General features: G+C 45.6%; 3 protein-coding genes across 8 annotated transcripts in view; 1 reads left to right on the top strand and 2 right to left on the bottom strand.

Annotated features, from left to right (window-relative positions):
* Positions 1-512: 512 nt before the first annotated feature.
* spice1 (spindle and centriole associated protein 1) lies at positions 513-5,956 on the bottom strand. The gene is made up of 18 exons (XM_034572129.1): positions 5,840-5,956; positions 5,502-5,597; positions 5,370-5,417; positions 5,003-5,143; positions 4,734-4,836; positions 4,518-4,636; positions 4,266-4,354; positions 3,997-4,139; positions 3,781-3,906; positions 3,402-3,676; positions 3,073-3,204; positions 2,847-2,973; positions 2,654-2,755; positions 2,143-2,570; positions 1,746-1,929; positions 1,588-1,663; positions 804-867; positions 513-690 (listed from the first exon to the last, which is right to left on the bottom strand). Exons 2-18 carry the CDS (start codon positions 5,595-5,597, stop codon positions 634-636), a joined length of 2,310 nt encoding a protein of 769 aa, XP_034428020.1. The 5' UTR covers positions 5,840-5,956; the 3' UTR covers positions 513-633.
* A 1,102-nt stretch (positions 5,957-7,058) lies between these two features.
* On the top strand, positions 7,059-13,673 carry LOC117753787 (protein shisa-2). The gene is made up of 2 exons (XM_034572130.1): positions 7,059-7,992; positions 12,183-13,673. The coding sequence occupies exons 1-2, from the start codon at positions 7,689-7,691 to the stop codon at positions 12,746-12,748; spliced, it is 870 nt and encodes a 289-aa protein (XP_034428021.1). The 5' UTR covers positions 7,059-7,688; the 3' UTR covers positions 12,749-13,673.
* A 2,087-nt stretch (positions 13,674-15,760) lies between these two features.
* atp8a2 (ATPase phospholipid transporting 8A2) overlaps positions 15,761-17,415 on the bottom strand; it is a 50,837-nt gene continuing 49,182 nt past the window's right edge. For all 6 annotated transcript variants that reach the window (XM_034572125.1, XM_034572126.1, XM_034572122.1 and 3 more), the window contains one exon: positions 15,761-16,719. In XM_034572125.1, the coding sequence (XP_034428016.1) occupies positions 16,625-16,719 (95 nt within the window). In that variant the 3' untranslated portion in view covers positions 15,761-16,624. The remainder of the gene's footprint in view (positions 16,720-17,415) is intronic.

The raw sequence follows: 17,415 nt of genomic DNA, 5'->3' as shown, positions 1-17,415 counted from the left end.
GGGGTAAAAACAGTAAAGGATACAAATGAAACATTAAACCAAACTGTCTGTATGAATTTCTGAATAAATAAATAAAAAAAAACTGTTACAGAGAGAAGATTTAAAACTCCAAGAAGAAAGAACAAATGTTTGTGTGTGCATGCACAGTGTGTTTTTGTACTATGAATAGCCACAAAAGGCCATACTTTAGTTGAAGCCACAGTGGAGAGGACAAAACAAAGAAACTCCTCTCACTCCTCCTCCTCTTCCTCAGTCGTGGCTTTTGTACACACAACTTCTGTCTCCTTACGAAAAACACAAACACACTAAATCATATCCAACAAGTTTCAGAGATGTGGAAACAGACCATGACGGTAACAAATCCTACATCACAGCCTTATTGTTATTGTTTGCTTGTAGTTACACTTTCTCATTCAACCCACTATTTAATAGTATGTGTCTAAATGTTATCCTCCATAATCTTCAATAGATAGAGTGCACGGTACAACAAATAAAGACAAATAGACAAAAGCTTAATTTAAAAGTTTTATATTAAAATCATTCAATTAAAATCAGCTCTTGAAATGTGCAGGTAAAATATTAAAAGACAGAATTTAATAAAATGTCCTCAGGTTTCTCAGGGTGAATAATGAATCATCTGACATGAGCGGACAAGGAAAACCAGCCTTCTCTCTCTCTCTGCTTCTCCATCTGTGGGAGAAATAAAGAAAATAGGATTTTGATTCAATTGACAGTTTGGTGAAACATGAGCACATCTGTGAAATCTAGTTTGTGTGTGTGTGTGAGAGAGTGTGTGTGCGCACCTGTGTTTTTCCACCTCTGGTTTCTCCCTCATATCTGTGAGAAGACACTTCAGAACCAGCAGATCTGCAGCAAAGAAATATGATAATGTTTAATGTACAGAACAGACCTGTTCTTATAAACCACAGCGTCGGTCTGCTCATGGAGAAACTACATGAAAAAAAATTAAACAGATGTTTTACACATTCAGACCATTGTATTTTTATTAGCATTCAACTTTGTTTAATATCATTTGAGTAATATTACAATACATTCTTTTATTTTCCTCCTCGAGCTATGATGATCCAAATATGAACTTCAATTCCCAGACGATGATGTGTTTGGTATTAGTGTGGATCGCTGACCCCCGCCCGACCGGTCTGGACCAACATTTTGAAATGATATTTGGATTTGGGCTGGGCTCAGTCATTTTGGCAGGAGAACGAGGAAAACATCGGGCTTGAGGAACGTTCAGACACAGAATGTCTGTTGGGTTCTGGTTGGCCTCGGTTATTTTCTCGTGGGCTTGGACAGAAAACTGTGGCCCGAGCCACACTCGTTGGCACGTGATGCTTTTTACCACAAGATGTGATCCCTCACTTTCTACTGCTGAGGACAGTCTGCGTATCTATTTCATGTTTGGTGTTGAAACTTGAAACTGTTCCCTGATGTCAGAGTAGAGCATCTGTGTCCAAGCATTTCTGTTACTGTGTCACTCTGGACCGTGAAGTCTTATTACCTGACTCCTTGGTTTCATTTGGGCAGAGAGGAAAATAGAAAATTGATTTCTAATACTGAGCTACTCACCGTCTCTCACCACCGGCCTGTGACAGAAGCTCCTGTGCAGGCGGCAGCACGGACACGTCTGGACTTCCTCCTCCAGCTGAGAATGACATGATAACAGAGATTTTTAATGATCACATGTGATCAGAAAGACAGAGACGTGTCAGGTCGACCCACTGTACCTGCTGTTTGTGGGCTGAAGGCAGACGTAGGGATGGGGGAGACAGAAGGAGAAACTTTGGAAGAAACGTGTTTCTGTTGCTCAATAAGCTCCAATAGGCGACCCCTTGCTGCTGCACTCTGCCTGTTTAGCTCTAGGAGGCGCTGTTCCACCGTGCTCACACTGGGGTCATTAGGAGGGGTCGTCTGAGAGAGAAAGATGAGACAGAAATCCTGTGTGAATGTAGTATAATCATCCTAAAACTGATTACTGGTGGCTAGAATATTACTTTTAGATAATTATAAAATACAGAGCCTGATCTAAGCTGTGGAAGAGGAAACTAATCTTCAGAAAAGGATAAATGTAAACACTTGATTTATGAATGGGTTCTATGCCCATGTAAGGAAACTCAACCTCACCTGACGAGTGGCTTTGTGTCCATCAGCGACCTGGATGTTCTGGCTCCGTCTCCGTGAGCTGCTGGACCCTGACGTCCTCCTCTCTCCAACGCTCTGAGGTGTAATTCTTCCACTGCTGGGTCTCCTCTGCTCGATGCTACTGTTGGGCGATCCTCCGCCACCCGAGCTGAGGCTCTTAGCCTGACTCAGCTGGGCCCATATCAGCTCATTCTGCCTGCTCAGCTGAGCGATCTCAGCCAGCAAGGCCTCTGGAGGGAGCTGTGAGCTGAGCGGGTCGGAGGACGTCAGTGAGAGTGAGGAAGACGAGGGAAGGCTGGTGAGAGGGAGGCTGGTGAGGCTGGAGGCTGAGAACAGGGCCTGGATGTCCTCAAAGGAGCGGAGGTTATCTACAGGAAGAAGCTGCTGCTGCACCGGTACGGGGTGAGTCACTATGAAAGGGGACAAAAGCTAAATTAGGATTTTTATATCTGATTGACGAGGGGGTTGTATTGGGTTAGAATGAGACTGTTACCAGGAATATGTTGCCAGTTGTCGCTCTGTCGAGGTGGAGAGAGCAGGACGGCGGGAGAAGCAGATGCTTGTATTCGCTCAGGAACGAGCACAGACTGACAAACTGCACACAGGTAACAAAAAAGGTTAACCAATTATTATCATTTTATAGTACCACATATATATCCATGCACACACAAACAGACAGTATGAACCTGCAGCTTTGACATCAGAGTCTCGGGGTGGGTCTGTGTGTGCCTCCAGGAGTCCAAGTCCCCCAATCAACAACACCACTGCATCCAGCTTCTGCTCCAGCTCTGTGGTCCGCTGCAGCAGCCCTGCCTGAGAGGAAACACCAATAAAATTTAAAAAAGGATGTATTAGTACGGTTGGAAACTAACAATGAACTAGATTCGAACAATAAAGTAAGATCTGCTGCACCTGCAGGGCGGCAGCCTCTTCTCTCAGAGTCATGGTCTCTGCAGTGAGAGCATCAATCAGGCCGCGCTGCGCTCTCAGCTCCTCCTCCAGTTTTCTCCTCTCCTCAGACTCTTTATGAACTTTCTCGTCCGTCTAAGGAGGAGAAAATGGGATAAGTTAAACAGATGATGTTAAAGTAAACACTATGTCTGCTTTATTATTACCACAATAATGACTAAACAATGGACCTTGGTAAAACTGAGATGATCCAGTTCATGTAGGTTTAGTGCAGAATGTGTACACTGTCTATAAGAGATTTTAATGGAGACTTTATTGTTCTCCTGCTGTACCTTTTTGAGGTGGTGCACTAAACGTCCAACCGTGGAGATCAGTGCAACAGAGAACCCAGTGAGGCCTTGTGTTCTGTGCTGGTTTGGACTCTGTGCTGATCCTGGTTCTGTGTCAGGACTCATCGTGTCCAAGTCGGCCTCCACCTGACCCAACATGGACTGGAGCAGACCCAGACTCGACTGGTTCCCACTGATAGAAGCAACACAGGAGCCGTTCAGCTCTGAGCTCAGAGAAATACACTTCCTGGTCCTGCTGGTTCTAGTGCGGATCCTTCCTGCAGAAGACAAACATAGAAACACAACACATTTTACTGATATGAAAGCATTCTCACATTTAAAATGTCTATTTTTGAAAAACTCAATCGCTAGCAGACATTACCTGATTGGCTGAGAGGCCTTTCAGGGTTCAGCACTTGAGAAACCAGGACAGACGGTTCCTCCTCGTCTTCCTCTGGTTGGCTCTGTCTGGTCCGAACACGCTGAACAGCCAATGTGGCATTTAGAGCTGAAAAATGCAGGATGAGTCTGTGGGTACTGTGAAACTCTGATATGTAGTCTATAAATAAAATAACTGAAAGTATGAAAAGTTCCTCACCTGTTTGATCTGGTGCTCTCCCTGATGTACAGGGGGTTGAAAGAACATGATCTCTGTCTCCATGGTCAGCGACGGGATGTTGGGCTTTCTGCTGCTGTTTCACTTTCCCCCGAGAGTGTGCCTTCATTTTTCTCACATTGGCCCTGCAAAGAAAAGAATGTGAGGGATGACGTGGTGTCAGCAGGATGTGAACAAATATATTTCCCCCCTTATATGATACACAAGTGACTTTCTTATCTCAAACTAAGGTGGTGCACTGGCATTAGTACCTTCTGATTACATGATAGTTTGAACTGCCAGAGGGATTTGCATCTTCATCACTGTGGTCTTCCTCTGAGTCTTGAAGTTCATTAAGAGCCTGGAATTAACCATTCAATGCATGTTAATGTAGGTCAAATAGTTTGTGGTCATGCACTAAACTTACAGAACATTAACATTTTTAAAAAACTGTTGAAAGTTGGTGATGGTATTTTGCTCAGTAAAATATCAAATATTTACAGCTTTATTTTCCACACACAAACCTGCTGGTCCATCATAGACTGGCTGAGGAGGCACAACTGAGTCGGAGGATCTGGTCTCTGGAGAACAGGCAGTTCTGAGTCAGAGTCACAGTTTGGAGCCATGGTCACACTCGGATGCCCTGTTGAATTACATATTTACACACATTACTTAAACAATCAATAAACAGAAATACCAGCATTGTCACCTAACCTTCCATGATGTCAACATCTAAATACCAGTGTGCCTGCGAGGAGCATCTCCAAACAAATCCTTGACCACAGCCATGGCTCTGTCCGAGCGGGCCAGCACATCCTGCAGCAGCAGCTGGTCTGAGAAGACCTGCAGCGTTACCAAAACACCACATTCATCACATTCAACTCAGTACAGGGGAAGAGTTTGGGTAAGATTTCAATGCCTGTTTCTGTTTAACAAACAAAACTATATTACATTTTATACAAGCAGCACAAAAGACACTAAAGATGAAGGGAAAATCAAAGTCACACACCTCCCTGATGATGCTGAGGCTGGCGGGGTCCAGAGGGGCAGGACTCCTGCCGTGTCCGAAGCGGCGTGTCAGAGCTTTCTCTCTCAGTTCCCACTGAGCCGCGGCCTTGTTGTGCGACTTGTGAATCTCATGCCGATGACTCTGAAGCAGAAGAGAACAAATGCATAGGGACTGTGACTAAGAATGAACCGCTTAGGATTTGTGAAGCTTAGCAAACTACACCCCCGACCAATAAATGTATTCAATGTTTCAGCTCAATCAGCTAACTATACGCCTGTTGAAATATGTTTTACAGTGAACATTAGGAGATGAAACAAACACAATCTCACAACAATGCAGTATTCCTGAACATGGCCCCAGACCTTACCAGCTCTGCAGGTGTCAGCTTGTGCACAGACAGGTCACTGACAGTGCTCTGCAACCGACAAAGAACAGATCACAATCATACAATTGCAAGATAAACAGGTCACTGACTGTTTCTTTCCTTGTCTGTACTCACCACCCACTCTCTTCTGGGAGCTGCTGCCTTCTTGGGACGAACAGGCCTCTTCCCTTTGTTGTGTTGTTGTGAACGTCCCACTCTCACCGACGACATCTGCTCACAGGCAACGACACGAAGAGGAACATGTCACTGTGGAGATACCTCTGTAAAGTGGCTGCACGCGTATTAACCACCAGTGGAATGACTGATGCTAAGCTAGCTCTGCGCTACGTTTCCTTCCCATCAACCTCAGGTGAAGTTGGAGCATCAGTAGCTGCTGAGCTAGGCTACACAGCTGTGCTTAACGTTAGCTCAATGTTTACACGCACATTGTTAAATAGTGAACTAGCACTTACGTTTTAGAAGCAGCGGTGTTTTACAGGAGCAGCGTCTCGGGTTGTTTCTGCCGCTTTAGTCTCGGAGGCGGTGGAAGTTAATGTCAAGTGTGTGACAGGTTTTCAACAGTTGGCGCCACTTCCTGTGCTGTTGCCACGGACACCGCTTCACCGCGGTGCATGACGGGAAGTGGAGGCGGTGAGCCCAAAGAAACCCAAACAACGCTAAAGAGTGCATACCATAATAGATAGTGATGGAAAGTAACTTTATATACTTTCTAATTTATGAGTAACTTTGAGGTATTTTTACTTCACGTGATTATTTCCTGTCACTACGTTACCTCTTACTTTACTACAACTTTTTACCTCAGTAGATTTGTTTGACAGTAATAGTTACTGCATAAGTTACCAAAAACACATAAAGAACTTCATTACAACAAACTTTATATTCTAAGTTACTATATATAAAATACTGTGGTTTGAAAATGAGCTGCAGCTAAAGCAGACACCACTAGATGGCAATGTCACCCAGCAAATCCCATGCTGGTGTGGGTAGAAGGAATAGGGGAGTGAGGAGGAGGAGGAAGAGGAGGAAGAGGAGGAGGGAGGGGGGCTACCTGAAGATTTCAAACAGTCTAAACTCTCATCTTTTTTTCATCTGGAAAAGAAAAACTGTCAGATTTATTCAGAACAAAACTCAGAAAAGTCAAACTGAATTTTGGGGCAGTTGGTCAAAACTAATCTCTGGTGTTGAAGTGTCTTTTGACAAGAATGTAACCGGAATAAGGGGGTTTCACCTTCAAAGTAAAAGCATGACATTGTGAAGATTGTGGTATGTGGTTGACATGAAAGAGTGTTGATATGAACTGGATGATACATGGCAACTATTGCAGTAAATCAGAGCATCTGCATTCATAGATGACGACTAGTGCAACCAATTAAAAATGTCTCTGACAAAAGGTGAAAATGTCTATGAACTCAAATTGTAAGATTCCCATGCTGTGAATTAGATGTATGGATACACATGCTGTTTTTTTTTATGTCTATATTTAAACTTTGAAGTATTACCTCATTTAAAGTACCCACCAAAGTTGAAGCATGCACATTGTGTTGTGCGTTTTGGGGTTTAAAAGTTTGAACAGGAAGTTGTATGTGTTAGTCATTCTAACTTGATGCAGGTCGGTTTATTGCTCTTTTTACGCAGAGGTGTGTTTTTACATCTGACTTTTTTTTACCCGCCCCTCGCCCACTGTGAAGTGAAGACTGCGCGCTTCAGTTCAATCTGACTAGACTGGCCCGCACTTGGCTCCATGACTCTTGACGCATGGACAATGCGCACTGAGCCACAGAAGTTTGAGGACTTATCTTTACGCACGGAGTTCGTGGTGAGGGGACACGGGAGCTACAGCAGCTGTGCGCCCATGGATCAGGCTACAAGTGTTTGTTTCTCTGCATCCCTGTGGGAAGTCATCTGAAGAGTGTGGAGGAGACGTGTCCTGCCTCGCTGGAGTTCCAGGGGAGATCACTGTTGGATTTACCAGAGCTCAGAAGGCTTACAGCTGGAATCTGTATAGTTCTTCTGTATTTCTGGCACCTTCTCCTTCAGTAGCGTAATTACGCGTTTTGAACAATTTTTGGATCATAACCTGGGCTGCAAAGTCCCTTTTGGAGACGTTGGATCTGCATTACGCACGAAATTCTTCTAACAAATGACATCTTCTAAGCGGTTTGTTGCTCTCCCACTGCATCCCCTCCTTCCATCGCACCGATCGACCGTGTCACACCTCCACCAGGTTTAGACGCGGGGGAGTGAAAGCCTCGCTGTCGCTTCCAGTGAGCCAGCGTGCGGCCGCGGACCACCTGGTCGAGGATGTGGGGCGGAGGGTTCCCGGCGTCTGTCACCGTGATCGTGACATTCCTCCTGGTCATCATCGACGTGAAAGCGAGCGGGGAGTATTGCCACGGCTGGCACGACTCCCAGGGCGCGTGGAAGGAAGGGTTCCAGTGCCCGGAGAAGATCGACTCAGACGACGCGATAATCTGCTGTGGGAAATGTGAGCTGCGCTACTGCTGCGCCAGCACGGACGCGCGGCTGGATCAGGGGAACTGTGACAACGACCGGCAGGCGCAGGCGCCCGGGACTGAGAGCAAGGACAACAAGGACTCCGGGGCAGGTATAAACACAAAACTTTTACTGCTTCAAATATAAAAAATGTTCATCATCATACTACCCAATTACGCGCAAAGCAAAAGTTTGGATGAAAGACACTCCAGAAGAGGGTAAATTAAGACTTTAAAAGTTATTCAGTGAACCTGAATATGCTGGAACGTGGTTTCAAAGTATATGATGAGATTCAAAGTAGAAGCCTATAATCCCCATAATATTCACTGTTGATCTATGACAAAGAAAGCCTGTTGGGTATGTCGTAGACAATGCGTAAAAGTAGTTGTGCCAGTGGAGTGACTTTGGCGCCCCGAAAAGGGTTGTTTAGTCTCAGCTAAAACGTTGTTTTTAATAGGATTCAATATAAATATCATAAAAACGAATGCGTAAACCAACCCTTAAGGGTGAGCGAGGTGGCACCGGGCCCAGGGCGCACGCACAGGATGTCTCAGATTTAATATTGTAAATCGCAGACCTATTACAAGCGCAGGCCTCCTCTCATAAACCTCACACAGCCACAGTATCTCCCTGTTAAGAGGCATCGTCTGCAACGACAGCTGCACAGGAGACAGCAGAGACTCCTCCAGGAACCCAGTTAACTGCGGTTTCACAAATGGCACAGTGTCTGCGCCGTGTTGCAGCACTTTATAAATAGCTGTGTTTGTTCTGGCTCGTGACAGTGCGAGAGGGGCCGGGCTCAGATCCCGCTGTCCTCACGGGGATCAAGTTTGGACTTGACCGGATCTTGGACGGTGGCTCTCCCCAAAGGCGCTGACAGGCCTGTTCATAAAAAACACAAATCGCGTTATGTATCACTTCCTACCAGACTCCTGGAGTCCTTTTCCCGCCCCCACACCCCACCCCACTGCAGCCTCTCCCTGGTGCCTCTGTGCTTTCAAGGGATTCATACTCAGATCGGTTTTATACAAGGCACATAGATACACTTAAAAAAAAACTGCACTTAAGGGAGGCTTCATTACCAAAAACAAAAGCAACATATACATTTCAATATGTGGTGGATTAGGTGACTGTATAAACTTTTTTCCCAGGCCTGGCTCCTCGTTCATCAATGCTGATATTCCCATATGTTAACCATAAAAGCCTCTTAGAGCTGCATCATATCTGGAATAAACAATGAATAAGGTGATTGCAGCACACATCAGATAAAATAGTCTTCGCAGGCTCATTTCACAATATCCCTGGGGGATATTATGTCTTCTTCTGGACCTGCAGCTATAATCTGCTATTTGCTAAGACCATCCTGCCTTATCACTGCAGGAAGAGGCATATACATTTCATTCAGTGGCCTCCAGCCAACATAACTTAAAGACAAGCAGCTTTTTCCTCACCAAGAAGAAAGGAAATGATGCTTTTTTTCCCCCCACACTCTAAGCCATGCTCAGTTTGTGCATTTCGTTCATTTTTCATGTGCTCGCGGCTTATTAATCATCCGGTAAAGATACACATTGCAATGTCAATGGATAACAGGCAGGAAATTATTAATGTGCTCAACATGAAGGAACATATGGTATTTGGGAACAGAAGAATGCCCGTGGGATAGCCGGGGGAGAGTCCAGCCAGTCAGCCGCAGAGACTGTGCCCAAAACAAGGGCTTAGGAGAGGGGGCTGCTGTTCCTGCTGCAGGGCTGCCACAGCTCAACCGCAGCAACAGGTGTGGAGGGGTGACAGCGAACAATAAGAGGGTCTCAGCCACCATGTGCACTAAAAAGGGATTTTTGGGCTTCTTTGTTTGAATTGTAAGACAATCAGGGGCTGGATTTGACTAAATGCTTAGCTGTTAGAAAGTTACTTTATAATGTTGAGGTACTTTAAATTAGTGGCTTCTAATCCTTTTTCACCAGTGACCCCTGACACAAAGCTACATATAGTGAGAGACACTTTTCATGCTTCTGTGATACGTTTGCCTTTCCACCAAAAAGTTATTTCTATTCAAAACTTTTTACAAGGTTTATTCAGAAAAAAACTCTTGACCCATTGATGTTAATATATTAAATATTTTACAAGTAAACAAGTAAAAGAAATATACAATTTGTCTTGCAAATGTCCACTTTTAGCAATGGATGCTGATGGTGTTATGGTGTATTCGTCTAATACTTTGATTTATGACTAAATACCCTCAAAAGCCCCTGAAATTCCCATCAGCCTCGGTTCTACTTTAGGTTTAGTGCTAATCAGCAAAAACCATAGACCTATATATAAAAGATAAACACACCAAAGATCCCATAAAGTATTTAACTCAAAGCACCAGTGTTCATACATCCTCACAGAAGCTAACTTGGTTAAAGTCTTGTGTTGTTTTTATTTTCTTAATTAATTCATTTCAGATTTATCTTGGACCCAAACTCTAAACTGGAAACCACTGGAATAAACTTGTTTACACTAAAACTATCAACTCGACTAACAACAGCAACAGATCTCAAAATAGAGTATATAATAATATATCGGCCACAGGCATTGTTTTTCTGCATGAGTACTATTACTTTTGATACTTTACTGATAATACTTTGCTTCATTTGAAAACAGAATCTGCGTACTTCTCCTAACACTCTGCACACATGCTAAACTTTATCGTCTCCCCCCCCCCCCCCCTCCATCACTGATTTACTGTACAGCATTTTGGAAAGGAGTTCTACATAAAAAAAAAAAAAGAAGGGATGAACAAACATAAGACGAAAGTTTTTACAATTACTAATCCTGAGCAGCCAAGTAGAAAAAAGGGAGTGGAGGGAGCAGAGATGTGGAAGTACAGGAAGAGATGGGGCAGTTGAGGGCTAACTGGGACATTTCTGCTCTGGTAACTTATCCTGTATGTTGCCTGTGCAGAGTTCCTGTTAAAACCTGTTTACTGCCTGGTGTGTAGCTATGAGGTATATAAGCCTCTCAAGTTGATGCTTCTCGTCAAAGGGGAAATGGGTCAAGGTCCCGGCTCCTCTTGTATCAGACTTACACCTCCGCAGCCAAACCAGTGTCCTCCAGCTCCAAACAGGTTCCACGCGGTAATGCTGTTTAATACCCGGCTACTTTTGATGAGCATTTTTGAAAAGTTTTCTCAAGACTTGTTTCAAAGAGCGCAGAGACAAAAGGAAACTGGAGCCAGTTGCCACCTCTCTCTCTCTCTCTCTCTGGCATACAGTTACAGCTCATAACACATGGGCACATTCAATGCAGAAATGAAGTGCACCCCGTGGGAACAATACAGCACAACTAATCACTTGCAATGTAACATGGTGGTTATTGTGTTTGCCTGAGCAAGCATGGGAATGAACTGCACCTCGGGAGTGACCTCATCTTACCTGTCGCCGCCGTTTCTGCCAAAAAAACGTCCACTCCGTTCCTTCAAAGGTGCCGCTAGTGAAACAATGTGATTTATTTTCAAGCAAAGTTATGGTTGATGGTGTTTCTGAGTTGTTGTTGTTGGAGCGTCTCCTCCTCACTTAGCAAATTTACAGACTGACACTGAGAACCTCACCTATAAACATGTCAGGGACCTCTACCTGTTTATTGAGGCCTGTGCAGCACTTATTTGACCTGTGGAATAGTGATTTGCTGTTTTCAGTTAATATAGGAAAGGTCAGGGGGAAGGAATTGGCCGCCTCCTTTGATTTAAAGGACCGAATAACCCCACATTCAGCTGCATTAAATCAGTCAACTTTAATACCCTTCTTTAAACAGGAGCCAAGTACTGTAGCTCAACTTGAGTAACTTATTTTCAAAGGCCCGGTCGTAAATAGCTACAGAAAAGGAAGGGTCACAAATATCTGCTGGCAGGGGCGGCTTAAGAATGTCACCCGTGCAAACACACACACACACACACACACACACTGCTCTGCTCTGCAGGGTGGAGGAGGCTGGGGACACAGCAGGGTGCGCAGGATTAAAACAGATCAAAACAAAGTTAATAACTGCTAATGAGAGTGTGGGGCTCCCCGGGGACTCAATCCCAGTGCACCTTTCATTCCTAAACTCTGGTCCAAACACTCCTCTCTGCTCAGGCTTTTGTTAAACTGTCTTACCCAATCTCCACTCACACGTAGGAGCTTTGCTTGTGCAAGGAAGCGAGACATGTGAGAGTGTGAGGTCGGCTGCTTTGAAGCTTCCTGGTCAATATAAGTCACTATTTTGCCACCTGAACAAGCTACTTAATGTGAATGTGTCTTTCTGTCTTCTCTCGCTCTGCAGTACCCATCTATGTGCCGTTCCTGATAGTGGGCTCTGTGTTCGTGGCCTTCATCCTGGTGGGATCTGTGATCGCCGTGTGCTGCTGCCGCTGCCTCCGGCCCAAGCAGGAACTGTCGTCAGGAGGGGCGTCAGGAGGCGGGCCCGGCAGCGGGCGCCTCTTGGAAACCATCCCCATGATGGCGAGCACTTCCAGAGGCTCGTCATCACGCCAGTCCAGCACGGCCACCTCATCCAGCTCCTCAGCCCCACCCTCCGCACCCCGCCCTGGTCCCCCTCCTCTCATGCGGGCTCAGGCCACTTGCTGTCTGCCGCCTGACGCCAGCGTCTTTGTCAACATGCCCACCAATTTCTCTGTACTCAACTGCCAGCAGGCCACCCAAATCATGCCTCACCAGGGACAGTTCCTGCACCCGCAGTACATTGGCTACGCTCACCCTGTGACCCAAGCTGCAGCCTTCATGGACCCCATGCATGGAGGATACAGGCCCCTGCAGTCCCCGTGCCCTCCTCCCGCCGGAGGGTCGAGTATCGCCAGTGACCAGAAATACCCTCCAGTGACAGTGTGACGAGGGCCAACATGCAGACCACTCTGCCACTTTGTTGTGAAGACTAACTTGTGAAGTTTAACATGAGAGGGCTGCGCCAGAGACCTTTCGGGGACACTGCCAGAGTGGAAAAAGAAAGGCAGGGAGTCAAACTCACATGAAGGACTCATAAAGCCATTGCTGGCAGCAGGGCCTGCCCCGCTATTGTGTGTGGTGTGTGTCTGTTATGTGTGTGTCATGTGACCAGTTGCCAAGTTGGAATGAGCTAAGCTCAGTCTCTGATGGGGTACCGTGGATGCATAAACAATGTTCTGTCTTGATGCAAAGATTAAACTGCATATTGGAGAGTTACACTGCCCAGATGGGTGATAATGCACAGAAAACTGCAGCCTGCAGCTCAAATCAAGACTGTGCACGTGTTTGTCTTTGCATGTATGTGTATGGGAGAGTGGGAAAAAGGTTTGTTGGCTTGTATCTGCTTGAATGAATGATGACTGGATGATTTATAGCAGTGGGCTGAATGAAAAGTGGTTATTCAGGCAAAACAAAACAAAATATGACCACATGCTGTGTTTATGCCATGTGCACATGTGCACTTGTGAATGGGTTGTAAGTGGTTTATACAATACAGTGTGTTTGTGTTGAAGTTTTGAGGACAGACAGTGTGTGAGAAGATGTTTGTACTGTATGTGTGTGAGTTTGTGGGAGCGTGTGAAGTGTGGAGGGATGCGGTCGTATGAGTAACTGTGAGTGAACTGTGTGTGTAATGGGAAATGCAGGTGGTGTGATGTGAGAGGCAGTTGCAATCTCCCTGCAGACCATTTAAAATCTAATGAAGTGAACACAGGGCGCAGACTGTGACGCTCCACCCTGCTGCACAGCCTCCCTCCTGCCACCCAAAACGAATAAACACAAAAACTTCTGGCCCGACTGCGCTGAGCGGAAACACACGGACACACGAAGCAAAAAAGAAACAGACAAATTTCATGCAAGGCCGCCAGTTAATGTACGTGAGTGTGTGACGGAGAAGAAGTGAGAGGCTGCTCTCTGAAGATTGAGGTTAATTATACAGCGAAAAACTGCCAAAAGCCCCCCCCCTCGCTTCTCCCCTGTGAGGAGTGTGTGAGCATGTGTGTTTGTATTTAACGCCCCCACAGCTCAGAGCGTTAGCAGAGGGCAAAGGCAGCTCCAGGGCAGCTTTTACTCATTATTTTCCACTTAAGAAAAAGTCACAGAAATGGTGATTATCAGTTGTTAAGGAAAAAAAAAAATTGTGAAACCTGCATATTTCTGTTTTGCAGCTGGTAACTCACAAGTAACAGTAATATGCAATTTGAGAAATGTGCTCCACCAAGTGTGCAGCCTGACATGTCCCACTACGGTAATGCTGAAACCAGTATGTCTGTGTCCTTTGTCTGTACTCCGAGCACAGTGTCTGTAACAGCAGGCAGCTCGTGTGAGACAAAGAAAGAGTGTAAAGTGTAAAATGGTAGATGAAATTCGGCCTCATGTTTTTGTCCCCTCTGTGATTTGGTGCAGGAAGGACTCTTTTCATATGAATTTCTGAAAAAATAAACAACTTTTAAAGCAAAAAACATGTGTTGAGAGTTTACATTACAGTTTTATATCACCGTCTAGAGTCATTACTATTAAACAAGAAAGGTTTCGTGTTTTAAAACCCTGAGGGGAAAGGTTTGTGTCATTGTTGTCCCTCCAAGTTACTCCGATTTACACACCAACCCTTGGAGAAGAGGCGATGGAGAAAAGAAGACTTGAAGAATAGAAAACAATAAATCTGTGTTGTGAATGGGGGTTTTGCAAAGAACATTATCCTAACTTCTCTTTTCCCTTGGAACACTCGCCTACTTGGCTCTAATTACACACAATCACAGACAGGGCTGCTACCTGCAGAGGACAAAAACAAATACCTGTCACATCACCCCACACAGAGAGCTGAGGAACAATAAACCACAACAATGGACGGTTTAAAACCTCGACCATGTGGAGGTGAGGTTTTGGCAGCCTCCTCCACGTCCTCAGCTACAGTAATGTGGAAAGCAAGCAGGGGGGGGGGGCGTAGGGGAGCCACTGGGGAGGAGTTGAAAAAAGCCTAAATGGTTCCCTGGCTCCCGCTCGGCCGCGGCCCGATGGATTCTCCATACTGTTGCAGCTGTAGCCGGTTTGGGCTGGGCCTCATCCAGGAAGGTGGGTGGGAAAAGGGATCTCCAGCGCTGGACTCCGGTGTCCAGGGGCCGGGGCTCGATTAGTCCACTGACGGTCCATCTCTATTAAGTCTCCTGAGCCTCGAGAAGGAGTGTGGGAGAGGTTTGATTCTGTCGGTATATGAAATCATATACTCGTCATGTACAAATCAAAGCTTCCTGTCAGAGCAGACACGCTGTAGCCACAGTTTGACTCAGAAAACCACTTGAATGCACCAGGAGACAGATTTCAGTCAACACACAGAGACATTTTGTCAGGCCATGGATTGATTAGATTTAATGATTAGGACTCCAGTGGACAACCCCCCCCTTCACTTCCCTCCCACTTCAGTGTTGCATTCCTGAAACAGTGTCCTCAACACAGAGAACGCAGACAACGGACTCTACATTCAGACAAATCCCAGAGCCAGAAAAACACATGATCCAGGCGAGAGTCTCAATCACATCCCTTCTGTTTAAATGCCTATTAGAACTAGTTCAAGTAAAATACTCCCTTCTAAAACATGTCTCCATACATGAATACAAAAAAACAGGCATTAATGTAAACAGAAAAACAATATAAACACATACACATTAATGTTCGCTTTAATAATAATAATAAAAAAAGTTAAAATGAACAGTCCGGTAAATAGAATCCAACAGAACCGTGGAAGAGGGAAGCGCTAACGCCAGGCCTGCTCAGCTGTGGATGCTAGTCGAGCGGCCTCGGGAATCACAGGAGCGGTCGGAATCAAACACAGAAACGATGAGATGGATTTCTCTTTTTTTTTTGTTACTGGCCAGGGCGAGGAGACGTGCAGCAGTTGGATGAGAGACATGGAAGCTGCAGAGCGACGGGGAGATGGGAGAGATAACGAGGAGAGAAATGAAGGGAGAGATAAGCAGGAGGAGGTCCCAGGGGAGCAGGAGGGGCTCAGGTCCAGTTTGGGGTTAGGGGTGTGCGTTCTGCCTCAGCGGCGTCTCTGTGGTGTTTGGCAGTGAGGCTTGAGGCTGCGATGGGACGAGCTGGGTGCTGTAGCTGCGGGTGCAGGCCTCCGGCAGTCCTCGGCCTGTGCCTCCCTCCCTCCCTTTGCGAGGAATTCATTTGCGCTTGCATGTGTGTGTGTCTGTGTGTGTTTATTTTGATGTCCCCTCCCGTGTCGGCATGTGGTAACAGACGGGCTAAAGCCACGTCACGAGAGCGAGGCTGACACACAAACACACACATACACACACACTGGCCGAAACACACATGCACAAGAAACACAGGTGTGTCAATGCGTTCAAACAAACATGCACAGGCAGATACAAACGCACTACATTGCGCACACACAAACACACACATAAACACACAGTGGCATGATCCAAACCCAGTCTGAGGGGTATACTGGTATGAGTAGCAGTCTGAGTTTGAGTCTTCATGTCTGTGCCTGGATATGATGGCTCATGCCTGTGCAGCTTGTGAAAGTTTATTCTGTATACTCGGCCTGGTCCCCTCTCTCAAGTTAGTCCTCTATGCGTCAGCTCCACGCCTGACCGTGACCCCCGCCCCCGGCGAGCGGGATCGGGTCGTAGTTCCAGTAAGGCCACAGCAGGGGTCGATCGCCCAGCGTGAGGGCGTCACGTAGAAGTCTATCTCCGCTGTCGCCTTGATAACCGTTGCTACGGCGAGCCAAAGTCTTGGCCAGGGGTGGGGCTAGAGGCTGGGGCGCTGGAGGGTGGTGTCGTAGGAGCGCACGACCTGGGATTGGGACACCACACCGTGCTCCTCCTGAGAGAAGGCGTAGCCGTCTGCAGAGAGGAAGAAGAAGAAGCGTGTCAAACGATGAACCATCTTTGTGTATTAAGTTACCACATTATTAAGTTAGTATTTTAGAATGTAATGTGCTTTCATGTTTGCAGTCTAACTTAATTATATTTAGACTGATAATCAGTTCATCACATGGAGAGAGAGAAGGCAGAAAGAGGTTAACAAATGAGAATCTGAACTTTCTGAAATTTACTTTAAAATGATTTTTTTTTAAAATACTGGTGGATATATTTCCGGGTGATAATTGTTTCAGCTGGAGAATGTACAGGGGTTTTATTTCTCTGCTCAGGTGCTCTGTGTGTGTTCTTGGCCAGACATTGGGAATATGTCAATGCTCAATGCCAATTATTATAATTTAGTTTTATGGCTACTGGAGAAACTGGGAATAAATTTGTTTTCTCTCATGCTAAAATATGGTAAAATATTGTATACAGCTGTAGCCAAATACAAAATGGGGAGGACTGGGATTGGACCGCCGACCTCCTGGTTAGAGGATGACCCGCTCTACACCCTGAGCCACAGCCACTCACTTCTCACTCCATGTGGGGCACAGATCTTAAAACATCAGTTTCAATTTGTAATATCAGTTTTTAAATGTTTTCTTAGAACACAAACAGAAACGCATCAGATTTTGCAAATATCCAGAAAATAAAGTGAAACACTTCCTTTTCTTTTCT

The sequence above is a fragment of the Hippoglossus hippoglossus genome, chromosome 20, assembly GCF_009819705.1.
Source record: "Hippoglossus hippoglossus isolate fHipHip1 chromosome 20, fHipHip1.pri, whole genome shotgun sequence".
NCBI lineage: Eukaryota > Metazoa > Chordata > Actinopteri > Pleuronectiformes > Pleuronectidae > Hippoglossus > Hippoglossus hippoglossus.
The sequence above is the reverse complement of the archived record's forward strand: the minus strand, read 5'-3'. Positions and strand labels throughout refer to the sequence as shown.